Consider the following 15,288-nt stretch of genomic DNA (forward strand, 5'->3'; position numbering starts at 1 on the left):
GCTGGCACTGGGGCCAGGCTGCCTGCCGGTCCCCCCGCAGCTGTGCTGCTACAGCGGCCCCTCTCCTGACCGGAAGCCCTGGAACCCCCGGAGGGGGGCCAGTTCATTCGGGCTGAACTGCCCAGCGAGCAGAGGCACAGGCGGCCCTGGGCGGTGGTGCAGGCAGCCCATTCCCAACTCACCGCCTCGCCCCCACCCCCGCCCTGCTCCAGAGCCCTGGGAAGTGCCGGGCTGCAGGTCCCCAGCTCTCAGGGGCCATGGGACCTCAGGAGGAGACAGGCTAAAACCCCAGACCAACTTCACGTCATCGGCCAGGAAATCATCTCCGAGAGACCCTAGCAGAAGAGCGACGGCATGGGTTTGCATCTGTCACGTGGCAACGTAAGTCCACACGCGGACGGAGTTGCCGGTCCTGGACGCGACCGCCCCCCCCCACCCCGACCCACGGCAAACACTCAGCCCCAGGGCATCGCCGTGGGGTCACGCAGCACCTCCACTGCCCCACGTCCTCGCAACCCGCAGAGAGCCGACCAAAAGTTCTGTTTCGCTTTATTGGATACGCCAGGTATGGGAGTTACAAGTGAGAGCCACCGGGATGCGGGGGTGGCGCTGTCCCGCCAGCTCGGACATGAGCAGACCTCGCCTCCACGTGGCAGGAGCGCGAGCAAACGAACACACGAGCAAGATCTGGTGGCATCCCGGCGCGGGTGGCGCAAACGGTTAAATTACTAAAGCGCACGATACGTCAAGGGAAATGGTGCAGGAAACCACATAAGTTACAGTTTTCGGGCCCGTACATGATTCTCAAGACACAAAAGAACAACACCGTGCCCTGTACGACGTCGCTCCTCGCGTTTCCAAACCCAAGAAACGCTTTCCAGAAAAGTGGGCAAGATACACATGCGGGAGAATTCAAACCATTTCACAAAGATACAAAATCCCATCGGTGGGTTTCTCTTTTTTAAGGCACATTTTCATTGAAGGCACACAGAACTCCCAGTGCAGGAGCCCCGGGCTCGTGGGACGCTGGTCGGTGGCAGCGTCCTGTTCCCGCCGATCCTGGGTGGCTGGAGGGGGAGACCGACCCTGGCTGGCGGGGGGCGGCGGGGAGAAGGCAGGCCTCCCCCGTCCTCACACAGGCCAGCCGCCGGGAATCTCAAAGCCCGAGGTCGCCCCTCGCCGCCCCCCGGGGCCTGTTTTCCCAAAGTTTCATCACATTCGATCCATATGCCAACTGGAGGGAAGATGCCGCCTACGTTCCCGCCGAGCACGGGCAGAGAGCACCGCCGGTCTGACCTCAGGGAATGCAGGCCGTGCAGGTGGGTGCCACCCATTTTCCCGGGCCCCCGCCCCCGCCCGGCTGGGTGCCACGAGCACCCACACCCTCCAACCACGAGTGGCCACCGCGGCAGCTCTGTGCCCAAGAGGACGACGGAGGAACAGATTTCGCACGGTGACACCGCAAACCAGCCCGGTGGGGGTTGCCCAAGCCTCCCCGGGTGCCCGGCGGCCCCGTGCCCCTCAAGCTTCCAGCTGGCCCTCGGCCTCACCCATCTGCAGAGTGTCATTGTCCCCCAGCAGCTCGGTCTCCGGGACAGAGCCGTCCTCCTCCTCGGCTTCCTGCACGGGGCTCTGGGCCGCGTCCTCCGGGGTGTTCTGTGCGTCCTCGGTGGCCTCGGAGAGCAGGGCCGCCCTGTCCGCCATGGACGTGTTGGAGGGCGCGGTGGTGACGTAGCCCGTGCTGGTGGAGCCGCTGCCGCTGTGGTGGGAGCCAGGCTTGGGGACCACCTGGGCGGGCACCTGCTGCGGGGCCATCTGCATCGGGATCTGGACCGGGTAGAAGTTGGGCAGGTAGGCCCCGTAGGCTGGCACGGGCTGGTACCCGTTGACGGGGATGTAGAGCTGGGGAGGGGGCACCATGGGCCTGATCTGGCCCTTCATGGGCATGAACGGGGGCTGCGGGAAGGGCTGGGCCTTCGGCTTGGGCCCCCCGTAGCGGGCGTTGCTGACGTTGCTGACGGGGCTGGTGCTCAGGGAGCTGGTCTGCGTGGCATTGCTGGCCCCCGAGGTCTGCGCCGAGCTGTTGTAGGCGGACAGGTTGCCCCAGGCCCGGAGCCGGCCGTGGATGTCCTTGAAGCGCGGCCGCCGGCTGGGGAACTCGTTCCAGCACTCGAGCATCAGGGCGTACACCCAGGCGGGGCAGTCGTCGGGGCAAGGCAGCACCTGCCGGCTGCGTATCATCTCCACCACGTCCTGGTTGGCGTGCCCGCAGTAGGGCTGCAGGCCGTAGCTGAAGACCTCCCACAGTACCACGCCGTAGGACCAGATGTCCGAGTCCACGGAGAACTTGCCGTACACGATGGCCTCGGGAGACATCCAGCGGACGGGCAGGAGCGCGCTCCCCATCAGCTTGTAGTAGTCGGCCGAATACACTTCGCGGAACAGCCCCAGGTCCGAGATCTTCACGCTCAGCTTGTCGTACACGAGCACGTTGCGGGTGGCCAGGTCCTTGTGGACCACGTGGTGGCTGGACAGGTACTCCATGCCCGAGGCGATCTGCGCCGCGACGTGCACGAAGTCGGGGGGCTCCAGGGTGGACTTCACCGTGCGGTCGTCGTCGGTGCTGCCCACGTCCGAGTGCGGCGAGCGCATGACCAGGAACTCGTGGAGGTCCCCGTGCGAGCAGTAGCTGAACACCATGCTGAGCGGCTGGTCCTTGGTCACCACGCCCAGCAGGCACACGATGTTGGGGTGCTGCAGCCGCGCCCGCAGCATGGCCTCGTGCCGGAACTCCTCCCGGAGCGGCCCCTCCGCTTTGTCCTTCAGCGTTTTGATGGCCACGGCCTGGCTCTGCTCCCCCGGCGTCGGGCCGAACAGGTGGCCTTTGTAGACCTTCCCGAACCGGTCCTCCCCGAGCTCCTCCATGAACCTCACCGAGGACAGGCTGATCTCCTTGAGCTTGGCCTGCCGAGGAGAAGAGGCCCAGTGAAACACAGGAGGGGGACGAGCGGAGCAGCTGGGAACGGGGGTGGGGGGGGAAGGCTTAGGGGGCAGTCCCAGCAAAGCACCCCCCCGGCCCTGCCCACCACTCTCTGCTCTTCAACACGCTCTGAAGCCGTGAGGCTGCCTGAAAACCTTGAACGGCTCCCAAGCAGCCTGCAGATGACGTCCCCCCAAATACTCCGGGGACGCCGTCACAGTGCGCGTGCACCTGTTCACATTCAAGTGCACACCGCCCCCCCGAGCCAAGCTGGGCTCCACTGTCCCGGGGGCACCCCTGGACTCTCCCAGCCGCGCCCCCACCCGGGCCTTTCCTGCTGCTCTGGAAATGGGCCCGCCCTCAAACGAGGTTCTGCGTCTCCTCACCATCCATCCCCAGAGCCCCCCAGCAAACACACAGTGACTGCCGGCTACACAGCTGAACGAGTCCACTCTACCTCCTTCAGAGCCCAGACGGGAATGAGCCTTCCCCCCCATGCCTGCAAGTAACAGAAACGTCCCCTCACGTAAGGCAGGCGGGTGATGACTTTCTCGTGTGCTATATTTTGGGATGCTCTCGCTGTCCTAGGAGCTCTCGGGGAGGGGGGTGGCCTTCCGCGGTGCTCTGTCCTACCGCCACTAGGAATCTGCTGCGACCCAACTCCACACGGACCAGAAAACACACCCCAGCCCCTTGGAAGAGCCAGCCTGGCCCTCGGGTCGTGGGCCGATCCAAACCCTTTTCCTTTTGTTCTCCTGTGGGGAGCGCGGAAGCCCTGCAGGTTCAGGACCAGGATGGCTCCCTCGGGCTCCCTCGTTAGCGCGCAGGTCTAGGCGGAGGGGGGAGCCGTAGACGGTGGGGCGGGCGATCCCAAACATGCCTACAGCTTACTTCCTAAGCACACGAATGTCCTGATATGTCTTAGAGAACATACAGCAAAATCAAGGGCGGTTTAAAATAGTTACGTGTCAGGGTGCCCGGGTGGCTCAGTTGGCTGGGTGTCAGACCCCCCCCCCCGGGTTTTGGCACAGAGCGTGATCCCAAGGTCGTGGGATCGAGTCCCGCATTGGGCTTTATGCTGAGTGTGGAGCCTGCTTGAGAGTCCCTCTCCCTCTGCCCCTCTCCCCAGCTTGTGCTCTCGTGCTCTTAAAAATATAAAAAATAAAATAACAAAATAAAACAAAATAAAGGAAAAAGAAAAGAAAGTAAAATGAAAATTAAAAAGTAAAGAGAAAAGAAAGTAAAAAGAAAAGAAAGTAAAAAGAAAAATAAAACAAAAGAAAATAAAAATAAAATAAAGTAAAATAAAAATAAAACAAATTAAAAGTCAAAATAAAGTAAAAATAGAACAGAGTAGAATAAAATAGGATACAGTAGAGTGAGACTAGACTAGACTAGACTAGACTGGAATAGAACAGAATAGCTACGTGTTGAGTTTCGAGCAAATCGAGAAGCCCAGCGATCTCCAGGTAGAGGCTACGCCTGGAGGGGCGGGAGACCTGCTTATGCTGGTTGATGAGAGGCATCTCCACGTCCTGGCTGGGAGAGGCCATCAGCTGCCGCCGCTGTGGTGTGGACGCAGAGGCCTTCTGCTTATTCCGACACATGCAGACCAGGAAGAAGAGGCACGCGATGACCAGGGGAATCGCGATGCTGGGAACCAGGATGTACAGAATTCCCATCCTGCTGCTGTCCTGGGGGCCTGTGAACAGCAAGGGTCACGAGTTTTTAAGAAATATCCCCCTTCCCACCCGACGTTCTCCACCAGCCCCCCCGCCCCCGACTCCGCTATAAGAGTCAAACACAAGTGGATACGTTTATGAGACACGATCCCCAACTGCCACCAAGGAATCACATGGGAATGCCCAGCCAGCACAGAAGACAAGTGAACTCAAAGGGTCTTACAGGAGTAATAACCAAGGTACTGGGATGAGCAGTGACCCTTGTTTGCAACATTTGAGGATTTTCCACATTTTCTGTACAACGGACACATATTCTTTTAAGATAATAATGACAAATGCATTTGATTTGAAGGGCACAGGCAGCCAGTGAGTTTGACCCTCTACGGTATGCAACTGGGGCTCGAGCATTCTTGAAGAAAGCGTGGTGGGATGTGGGAGGCCTCCGTGAGGATTTACCTTTCTCGTAATGAGAAGCAACACTCTGTCTCCCTCTACAGGATTTACGGAGACGCACAGGGGGCACGCTGGACTGAAGCACTGTCCCAGACCAGGGTCTGTCTGTCCCTCCCGTCCGTCCCATGCCCCCCACCCCCACACATAAAATCAAAACTCTCCTGGCCCCACCCTCGAGGCAGATGTTCTAGAAGCCTCAGGGGCAGTGGAGATTCTGGGTCATGGTCATTTGTCATCAGGAGGGCTGGGGGAGATTCCACATGCCCCTCAGGCCAAGGTCAGTGATGTGAGCTCAGTCCAAACACCTGTGCGACCATCCATCTTTTCAAAATCACCAACAGATAACATGCTTATTAAGGACTCTAGTATTACAGGAAAGTGGGTATTCCTAACAGCACATTCACCAAAGGCTATCCCACTGTCAACAGGTTGGTGTTCACCTGATTCTCTATGTGTATTTTAAGGTGACCCTGAAATAAACGATATTCAGCTATTTCGGCCCACAGAAGCAACAATTTGACATGTTTTTTAAAAATAGAATTATCAGTAGAATTCTTTTCAAATAGAAATCATATCACCCATATTTTCCTGTTCCTGGTTTGGTGGCAGAATAACACATCTCAGACAAGGCTTCATGAGAAACAGACAGCCCTACGCATTCTTCAATGGCCGCACACAATTCCACGGTACGGATGTGGTTCGATCACCATCCAACCCCCTACTGGTAAACAAGCAGCCTGTTTCTTATTTAGCTACTAAAAGTGACACTGCAATAAATATCCTTAGCATTTCTGCCCTCTTGAGTGCAGGTATTTTTGTGATGTTAGGTATTCTTAGAATTGCCAAATCAAACGACGTACAGATTTTTAGGTTTTGGTTTATTTTTAACTACAAAAGTAATCACTGCTCGTTGTAAAAACGTCTTACATTTTAACATTTCTGTAGGCCGTGGGAAATCACCGCTAAAAGTTTGGTGTGCAGTGTTCCAAAGCTTCACCCAAAAAATGTAGGTGCCTATGTGTGCTCACACACACACCCACACACACAACCCTTTCCTCTATGAAGAAAGAGACAGAGAAGGGGAAGGAGGGAGGGATGCAGAGAGGGGAGTTGCGGGGAGGAAGAGCAAAGAAATAACACAGCTATTGCCCGACAATTTCCCTCTTTCCCTCAACAGGACACCATGGACATCCTCCCTTGCAGGAAATTGTTTTAGACAACCGTAGCATTCCACGAAGTAGCTTTACGATAATCTAACTACTGGCATTTTCATTCTCAAAGTTTATTCCTGCAGCGATCACACATTCTTGAAGGCCAGTGGTAAGGTCTGTGGTGAGGGGTGCCTGAGTGGCTCAGTCAGCCCCGTAGCTGGCTCTTGATTTCAACTCGAGTCATGATCTCACAGCGATGGAGCCCCTCATCGAGTTCGGCTCGAGATTCTCACTCTTCTCCCTCTGCCCCTCCCCTGCTCTCATTCTCTCGAAAGAAGAAAGAAAGAAAGAAAGAAAGAAAGAAAGAAAGAAAGAAAGAGGAAAGGGAAAGGAAAGGAAAGGAAAGGAAAGGAAAGGAAAGGAAAGGAAAAGAAAGATCTGTGCTGAGTAAAGAGTGGCAAATTTGGAACTGCCCAATTATACTTCCAGAAGGTGATGGATGCTAGTTTTCACTCCTGGTGACTGCAGGTGGAGACGTGCCCGGCCCGGGGCCAACGGGGGCACAGTGAGCCGGGTTTTGCTTCACTGTTCATCTCTCCTCATCCATGTCTTCTCAGTAACGTTCCACCAACCCACTGCCTCCAGGGTCCAAAATATAAGACTCAGAAGGCTCTTCTCTCGGGGTATCCGGGCGGATGGGAGCCGGCAACACGTACATAAATGGTTGCAACAGAGAAATAACGTTTGTACTTTGTACCGTCTGCAGCCCTTAGTCACACTCTCTCTTCCTGTTCATAATGTCACAGAGAAATTGCAGGGAAACTGGTTACAAGACTGAAGTCCTGTTCTTCCCAACTCTGCCGAGCCCACCTACGAAAGCTGGCGCAGCGGGAGGCAAGGGGGGGGCCAGGCGGTGTTGCGCCCCTAGCGACAGACGCCAGGAAGCACCCTATCAATACAGCAAAACCTTGGATTGGGAGTAACTTGTTCTGCGAGTGTTCTGCAAGACGAGCAAACATTTCTAATAAATTTGAACGTGATCGATGAGTGAGGTCTGGCGATACGAGTCGCCGGATGTCACATGATCAGCCCCGAGCTAAGGGTTCCTGAAATTCGCTTTGGGTCACAAGCATGTTTCCGGGACGAATTACGCTTGCAAATCAAGGTTTTATTGTAGTGGCACATGTTCCGTGACGATGCTCGTGGAGAGACGAGGGGCCTAACCGAGCATCCCAGCACCACACACAGGCGACAGAGGGCCCCCAAAACGTAAACAGCAGTCCACGGAGCGGTGCAATTAGGGGTGACCAGCCCACGCCTCCTCAGACCTGTCTCTAACTTACAACGTCCTAAAATGACCAGGTATTACTTCCCTAACCGCCAACGGCTTTACTTAAAACCGACAATCACAGTGGTGACGTGGGGGCGGCGGCAGCCCCACCAGCCTCCTGGCCCCACGTCACCACGAGGTCGCACACAACAGTCAACACGTTAAAAAAAAAAGAGAGAGAGAGAATACATACTACAAGGGGGTACGTCACACAGTTCCATGCGTACGTTTTTATTCTGCGTGAAGCACCAGGGGCCCTCCATCTGCCCCCCAGGGTTCCGGCAGTACGCGTGGCCCCCTCCGAGCTCGGGGAAGTCCGTGCTGCTCAGGTGGTGGCTGTGCGGGAGCTGCAGGGCCCACGGCTGGCACTGGTGCCCGGACTTGGTGGTGGTGGCCGTCCCCCGGTAATCCGTGCCGGAACCGTTGTAGCACTGATGGTCTGCGAGGGAGGAGGCGTTAGGAGGCCCGAGGGCAACGGGCAGCTGCCCACCCCCGGGGGGGACAGACAGCACCCTTCTTCAACTACCCCACAAACGGAAGCAACGAAACCACCGCGCCCACGTCTCCCACACTGGAAATTTCCAGACCAAAAGACTGTACGTACATAGCTTCCCAGAAAAGCACCACTAAAAGTCATGACTTCATAAAGCCCTGAGCCCACAAGTTAAACTGGGGGTGCATCTGGGGCGCCTGGGTGGCTCAGTCAGTTGAGCGTCGGACTTCGGCTCAGGTCATGATCTCCCGGTTTGTGGGTTCGAGCCCCGGGTCGAGCTCTGTGCGGACAGCTGGGAGCCTGGAGCCTGCTTCGGATTCTGTGTCTCCCTCTCTCTCTGCCCCTCCCCTGCCCACCCTCTCTGTCTCTCTCTCTCTCAAAATTAACCATTCAAAAATTTGTTTTAAAAATTGGGGGTATATCAGGGACACACAGGTGGGGAAGAAAACCCACCCGGCGTTATACCACGGTCCTGAAACCACCTCTGGGACCTACCAGGAGCCTACATTCCAGAATGAGGACGTCAACCCCAACCTCATGTTCACTTGCAGCAGAGGCAAAGCAGAAGTGAACGGGGTGGGGTTGGGGGGCGGTAAACCCCCAGGCCCACAGCCTCGGAGACCCTCTTTGCTGCCCAGCGAGGACATCACGTGCATCTCTGCAGCCCAGGAGGAGACCCAGAGAGCTCTCTGAGCCAGATCTGGGGTGTGGGCGTTGAAATACAGAGCTTGCAGGGCACGGGCACTGTTCTAAGCACTTTCTAAAGATGAGCTCACTTGATCTGCCTCCCAGCTTCGGAGGATACTGGTTCTTATCCCCGAGCAAGGGGAGGAAACTGGTATTTAAACTGTCCAAGGTCGGGGCGCCTGGGTGGCTCAGTCGGTTGAGCCTCCGACTTCGTCTCAGGTCATGATCTCACAGTCTGTGGGTTCAAGCCCCACATCAGGCTCTGTGCTGACTGCTTGCTCAGAGCCTGGAGCCTGCCTCAGATTCGGTCTCCTTCTCTCTCTGCCCCTCCCCCGCTCACGCTTTGTCTCAATCTGTTTCTCAAAAATAAATAAAATGTAAAAAAAAAAAAATTTTTAAACTGTCCAAGGTCACACTTGGGGAAGCCCTACAGCCAGGATCGGGCCTGAGCGGTGAGCACAGGGACCAGGCTCTGAACTGCCCTTGGTGAGGAGCTCCGCCCGGCTCTGGGACCACCCCCCCCCCCCCAGCCTCGCCAAAGCAGTGAATCCAGTCCCAAGCCTGGGGGGGGGGGGGGGGAGGAGAAGGTGGTCTCTTCCCTGGGTCCCCGCCCCCTTCAAGGGGCAGCGCACCTGACCTGGTCAGGGCTGAGGCGCTCGGGGATCCCAGGGCAAGTCTGCCTCCCTCGGTGCTGTCAGCCTGCGGCGGAAGGACTCCCGGTGACTGCGCCGGGCCGGTGGGGACCCCGGGGCTCTAACAGACACCCCGCCCCGCCCCGCGCCCGCCGGACTCACAGCGGCCCAGCCTCTCCGCAGGGATGCCGATGCGCATGCAGTTGGCGGCGTCCGGGCTCTCGGGCAGGGGCAGCGCCTCGCACTTGGGCAGCTGCAGCCGCATGAGGATGAGAGGGTTGGAGCGCGCGATGGTGTATTCCTGGCGGCACAGGTCGCTCTCCAGCACCTCGCACTCGTCCCGGCACAGCTCGCGGGGCTTGGGCGCCCGGGAGCGCGCGTCGCACAGCGGGAACACGAAGTGGCAGAAGGAGGGGATGGCGAACTGCGAGCACTGGTCCGACAGGTGCGTGGACGTGCCGATCATGGTGAAGGCCGCTGCGAGGGCGGGGAGACTGGCGTTAGCTGTGGGGTCCCCGAACCCCGCCCCACCTGGCGCGCCTGGCCTCTGCTCTAGCCAGGTGTTCCCCGCCTGCCCGCGGCCCCCGGCCCCTCTCTCCTTCCCCGCACCGGGCCCCCCCCAACCCTCCACGCTGTCCTGCGCACACCCGGAAAGGCGCTCCCACGAGCAGGCCCCCGGGCCGCGCAAGAGCCTCCCCGATCGGCACCAGACACAGAAAGGCCCTGGTTCCCACGCCTCACTTAACACAATCCAAAGGGGAACAAGGAAAACCAGGGACTCATCCAGCTGGATGCTTTTTCCATCAAAGGAAGACCCGGATTTCCGACCCAAAAGCCACTTGCTAGGGCCTTCCTGTGACTTCTAGCAGTGACTTCTAGAGGCAGAGATTAGAAAAAAGCACAGGGACCCAGGAGGGAGCCACCGTCTTCCGGCATCCCCGCCCTGTGGGCCTGCAGGCTGACGCCGCAGCCTGGGGAGGTGAGAGGGCACCCCAGAGGATGAAGGCTGTGCGGGACAGATGGACAGGCGGCCAGCCCTGTGAAATGCACCGCAGGAGGAGGAGTAAGAAGACAGTGGCGGAGGCAGAGGCGAGAGGGAGAGCCAGGAAACAGCTGGAAGGTGCTCAACGTGGGAAAGGCGGGGAGGCTTTGTGACAAAGAGAGCAGAGGGGCAGGTAGAGGCAGGGGGTCCGGAGCCAGGATGGGCTGGTTTGCTGTTCAGAGGTAGCACACAGGACGGAGTGTGCCGGGAATGAACCTGACCCCTGGTGTGGGGAGAGGATATGGGGTGGGAGCTGCAGGGTGAGCAGGATGAACAGAGCCCTTACTCGCCCCGTCTCGGCCATCGGGGCCCAAAGGAAGGCATCGGCCACATGCCCACTGCCAGGAGGCCCATCCCCTTTGACCTGCGAAGACCTGCTTGTAACAATTTGATCCGAGGAAGCTGAAGAAAAAGAGGTCCCTTTGCTGGCACACCTTGCAGAGATGGGGAGAAAATGGGGACAGGCTGGGATTCAATCCCTGGGACGCCCCAGCTCTACCCAGGACTTGTGGTGCGGTGCCCAGTGTGACCAGCAGGTGGCGCTGCGGGCACCCGTTATCCCGGGGGGACGCGCGAGGCACCCGCAGCAGCCCCAGGAATACGTGAGCTGGTGTGGGAGCCCCCTGCCCTGTTATTTACTATAGGTCAGTGGGTCACTCAGTCCCTTTCTGGTCCTGTGTCTTTATCTGCCAAGTGATTTGTTGAGGCTGTTGAGGCCAAACACTGTGGAATGGATGGCTGCACAGAGCCTGTATGAGCACATGAGGTGCATTCAGGGTCCTGCCTGGTCCCTTCCGGTCTATATTAAAATTGAGGACCAGGTGTGGGTGCAGGGTCTCTCGGAGACGGCTCAAGAACCAGGTGTGAACCCAGTTCTGTCCCTTCATGGCAGAGCTGGTGACCATCAGGAGGGCGGTCATGATGTACACCTTGACCGCCAGGCAGAGAAAGATTGTCTAAGAAAGCCAAACCCGGCATTTCTTTTGGGGTGATCAACCAATAGGGTGTCACAGCTGACCCTGTAAGGGTCTCTCCTCTTCCCTCTCTCCCTCAGAACATATCGCATGAGGGCTGACTTCCGATCACCCAGAAGATCCAACAACTCGTGTCCTCACCTTCCCCCGCTCCCCACATCACTCTGAAGACTCCTTGGAAGCTTCCAGAGTCCTGGGACAAGCACGCTCTCCAAACAGAACATCCCCACAGCCAGTCTCTAAACCCCAAGCCGGTCCGTCTAGAGCAACTTCCACTTCAATCCACAAATCTAGAGATCCTCATTTGACCCTTTTCCCCAAAGACGGCTGTAAAATCGGTCTGCTTAGGTAACTGAGTCGTTTAGCGCTTCAGACAATTCCTGAAGAAATCACTGAGGGGCAATCTTGTGCCTGGAATCAGGGCTTGCCAATTAGTGGGATGTAAAATTGCAGAGTCTGTGGCTAGCATTCTAAAAGGGGGTTAGAACGCCCGAGAGGACGTCAGAATGCAGGGTTCACGATAAGGCGGCAACCCGCTCTTCTCCCTTAATGAAATAAAACCACAGAGAAAAACCACTGCTTTTGTTAAGGGTGCATTTTGCTTCCTGCAACCCGTTTCCCGTCTGTGAGATACATGCACGCATACACCAAGTCCTAATGTAAAGAACATAGCTCGCTGTCTGTGGTCCCCGAAAAGGTTTGAGAAGTTCTGCTGCCAATGGCATGAAAAGTTTTTCCGAGGAGAGATACCAATGTTTTCAAAACGTTCTCCTGCTGGGCCCCCCACTGCCCTTTCCACTTCTCCCTGGACATCTGGCCCTGTCCTCAGAGGGCTCAGTCACCATGGGCCAGGCAGGTCTATGCGTGACCGTGACCTCAGCCCCTCCAGGCTGGGGTGAAAGGCAAGGCCACGGCGCACCCGAATTTAGAAGGGCGTGTCAATGACACCCCCAGGAGCATACACCTAGGACCCTCACTCTTGCCCCTTACCAGGGCACAGCTTTCTTTGCCAGGCCCTCTGCCAACCCCACCACGTCTCCCGGGGAGCCCGGCCTCAGAGGCTGGCCGGTGGCTGCAGCGTGTGCCTGGGGGGACAGCAGAGACAGGAGGAACAGGGCTTTGCGGGGCTTTGGTCTAATTCATTTTCTTACTTCTCAGAGGATTTCCCCTAAGATGACCTTCACATCAACGTGTAAAAGTCCGTGCGTTGAGGGCTAACCGCCCACCAGAAATGCTAACTCCCAAAGAGACAGAGAGCCGGCCGCTTCATGCTGAATGATCGGCTACGCTGTTCGTGCTGCGAAGAGGCACCTGAAAACCCGAAGGCTGATTCGGTCTGATGGTGCAGGGTCCCCACGCACCACCGCCAACCTGCAAACCTCTCTCCCAAACAGCGCAGTTGTGGCCCTAGTAACCAAGCACAAGTCCGAGACGGCACAAGAGTCAGGAAAGGCGGAACAAAGAAGTCAAGTGACGGAACGCCGTGGGCACCGGCCCGCCTGCAGTGTGGCCAGCCCAGGGACAGGAGGCCCTGACGATGCAGTGAGGACAGGACAAGGCAAGACTTGGGACCCATCTGGTTGGCCCGATTCGACGAATCAGACGTATATTCTAGGCAATCTGAGCGCACCAATGGGGACATTCTGGATCAAACCACAATGGCGACTCCAAATGCTTCTAATAAAGGTCTCCGCCTTTCCATCGCCAAGAACACAGAACAGGGACTGACTGTCCGAGCGAGTAACTGGCAAACACAAGCGGGTGCTCACTGTCTCACCGCAAAGATGTCGGGCTCCTACCTGTGATTCGATTTTCAATCTCTCCCTGCATCTGGAGGGAGTCCACATAAATGGTCCGGTTCCCGATGAAGCGCGCACAGGCGATCCCCCGGTAAGGCTGGCAGAATCCGTCCTCGTGGTAGTCGTCTCTGGGAAAGACACAGTCTGTGAGCACACCAGAAGATCTCGGGTATCCTTCAAGATTTTTTTTTTCCCTTGAAAATCCATACCTTATGATCTAGCCATCTCGTTCCCCGGTATTTACCCAAATGGATTGAAAAGGACCACACGAAAATCTGCCCATAAATGTTGATTGCAGTTGTATTTATAACTGCCAAAAACTCAGAAGTAACCGAGCTATCCTTCAGTAGGTGAACGGACAAATAAATTGTGGTCCATCCAGACAGAGGAATATTATTCAGTGCCAGAAACAAAGTGCTGAAAATGTGTTTTCTCTCCCCTGTGATGTTTTCAAAGTGTATTTATTTTGAAAGAGAGAATGTGAGAGGGAGAGGGGCAGAGCGAGAGGGAGAATCCCAAGTAGATTCCATGCTGTCAGCACAGAGCCCGACGCGGGGCTCGAACCCACGAACCCCGAGATCATGACCCAAGCTGAAATGAAGAGTCACTCAACAGACTGAGCCACACAGGTGCCCTCCCTTAGGATTTTCTTGGTAACATTTTCTTTTCTGTAGCTTACTTTATGGTAAGAGTTCAGTATATAATACATACGACAGGCTTCCGGTCAACAGTAGGCTATTAGTAGTCAACTTCTGGCGGGGGAGTCAGAAGTTATACACTGACTTTCAACCATGCGGGGGGTCAGTGTCCCCATCTCCGTGTTGTTCGAGAGTCAACTGAACATCTGTCCAAATTTGCAGAATGTCCATCACCAGGAGTGAATGCTAACGAATACTACGGACTTGAGTCGATCATCATGTACTGAAACCGGCCCATCGATCGTAACAAATGCACCACACTAACGCAAGATGGAACTAACGGGGAGACCGTGGATGTGTGGGTGCTGCAGGTGGCACAGACCACACGTAGGAACATGGGGGACAGGCGGGGGGGGGTGCTGGGCAAAGGCACGGCCCTCCCTCTGGGTCCCCCAGTCTGACTCCTGCCCCGGGGCCCAAGGGGAACAGCCTGCACATGCCCACCACGAGCACGCCCCCACCCCCTGCCACCGCTGGAGTCTGTGTCACATTCCTTCCTGCAGAACCTGTCAGTCCTGCCTTCAGCCCACGGGATCAGGCATTCTGAGGACCCAGACGCTTTTCAAGGGGCCCTGAGGATGCTCCCAGGAGAGAGTGGAAGCTCTCCCACAGCAGATACATGAGGACTGCCCACCTGCTGGGGAGCAAAGGACAGGGGCCTGGGGCTCCCCGGGCAAGCTTCTAGCAAACGCCTTAGGCCTGTAATTACGTCAGTTGTTTTCCTCGTCATCTCACCCTGCGCTGATGCAGACCACCGCCCGTTGAAATTCTGTGTTGTCCAATTCCGCCAAATGGACTTAAAAATCCCTATCTTAGCTCCCTCCCAGATGTAACTTCTGGACGCTCCTAACAGTGGAGACAAAGGACCCGGCGGTACACCCTCTCTTCAGCCGCCTCTGGCTCTCTCCCCCCTCGGCACCTGCAGAAGCTCTTTCTCTCTCAAAGAAAGGAAGCTGGAGGCATAAATAATCTAAACAAAGAGACTGTGATGCCAACCACAGCGGGATGCCCTTTCTCGTGAGCTCGCTCAACCATCATTTCTTCGGGTCAAGGATTCCTCAAATATAGTTTAAATGGCCCAGCACGCGTGCTGGCCGTACACACCAGCACACACACCCCAGCCCCAGCCCCTTGAGCCGAGTTAAGTGCTGATGAAATTAAAGCCAATGCCCACGCTCACCAAACGCACCGAAGGGCAGGTCGACTCTGCCCCGGGGTGTGCGCTACGAGTCGCCGCAGCTCGGTTCGGGGTGCTCGCACACTGTGCCGGGGAAATCGCTGAGAGGCGCGTGCTCTGTTTACCGTCACCTACTCCCAGGTTAGGGGACTTGATGCAGCCGGTCCCCGGGGGCGACCCCACAAAGCGA

The 15,288-nt window shown here is 56.9% G+C and overlaps 1 protein-coding gene across 3 annotated transcripts in view; it reads right to left on the minus strand.

Annotated features, from left to right (window-relative positions):
- Positions 1–532: 532 nt before the first annotated feature.
- Positions 533–15,288, minus strand: part of ROR2 (receptor tyrosine kinase like orphan receptor 2) — a 197,798-nt gene continuing 183,042 nt past the window's right edge. For 2 of the 3 annotated variants that reach the window (XM_023243262.2, XM_003995323.5), the window contains exons 5-9: positions 13,224–13,351; positions 9,571–9,885; positions 7,790–8,035; positions 4,480–4,682; positions 533–2,964 (exon numbers count right to left, since the gene is read on the minus strand). In XM_023243262.2, the coding sequence (XP_023099030.2) occupies positions 1,522–2,964; positions 4,480–4,682; positions 7,790–8,035; positions 9,571–9,885; positions 13,224–13,351 (2,335 nt within the window). In that variant the 3' untranslated portion in view covers positions 533–1,521. The remainder of the gene's footprint in view (positions 2,965–4,479; positions 4,683–7,789; positions 8,036–9,570; positions 9,886–13,223; positions 13,352–15,288) is intronic. The other variant, XR_002737778.2, reaches the window with a different exon arrangement.

Source organism: Felis catus, chromosome D4 (genome assembly GCF_018350175.1).
Source record: "Felis catus isolate Fca126 chromosome D4, F.catus_Fca126_mat1.0, whole genome shotgun sequence".
NCBI classification, from domain to species: domain Eukaryota; kingdom Metazoa; phylum Chordata; class Mammalia; order Carnivora; family Felidae; genus Felis; species Felis catus.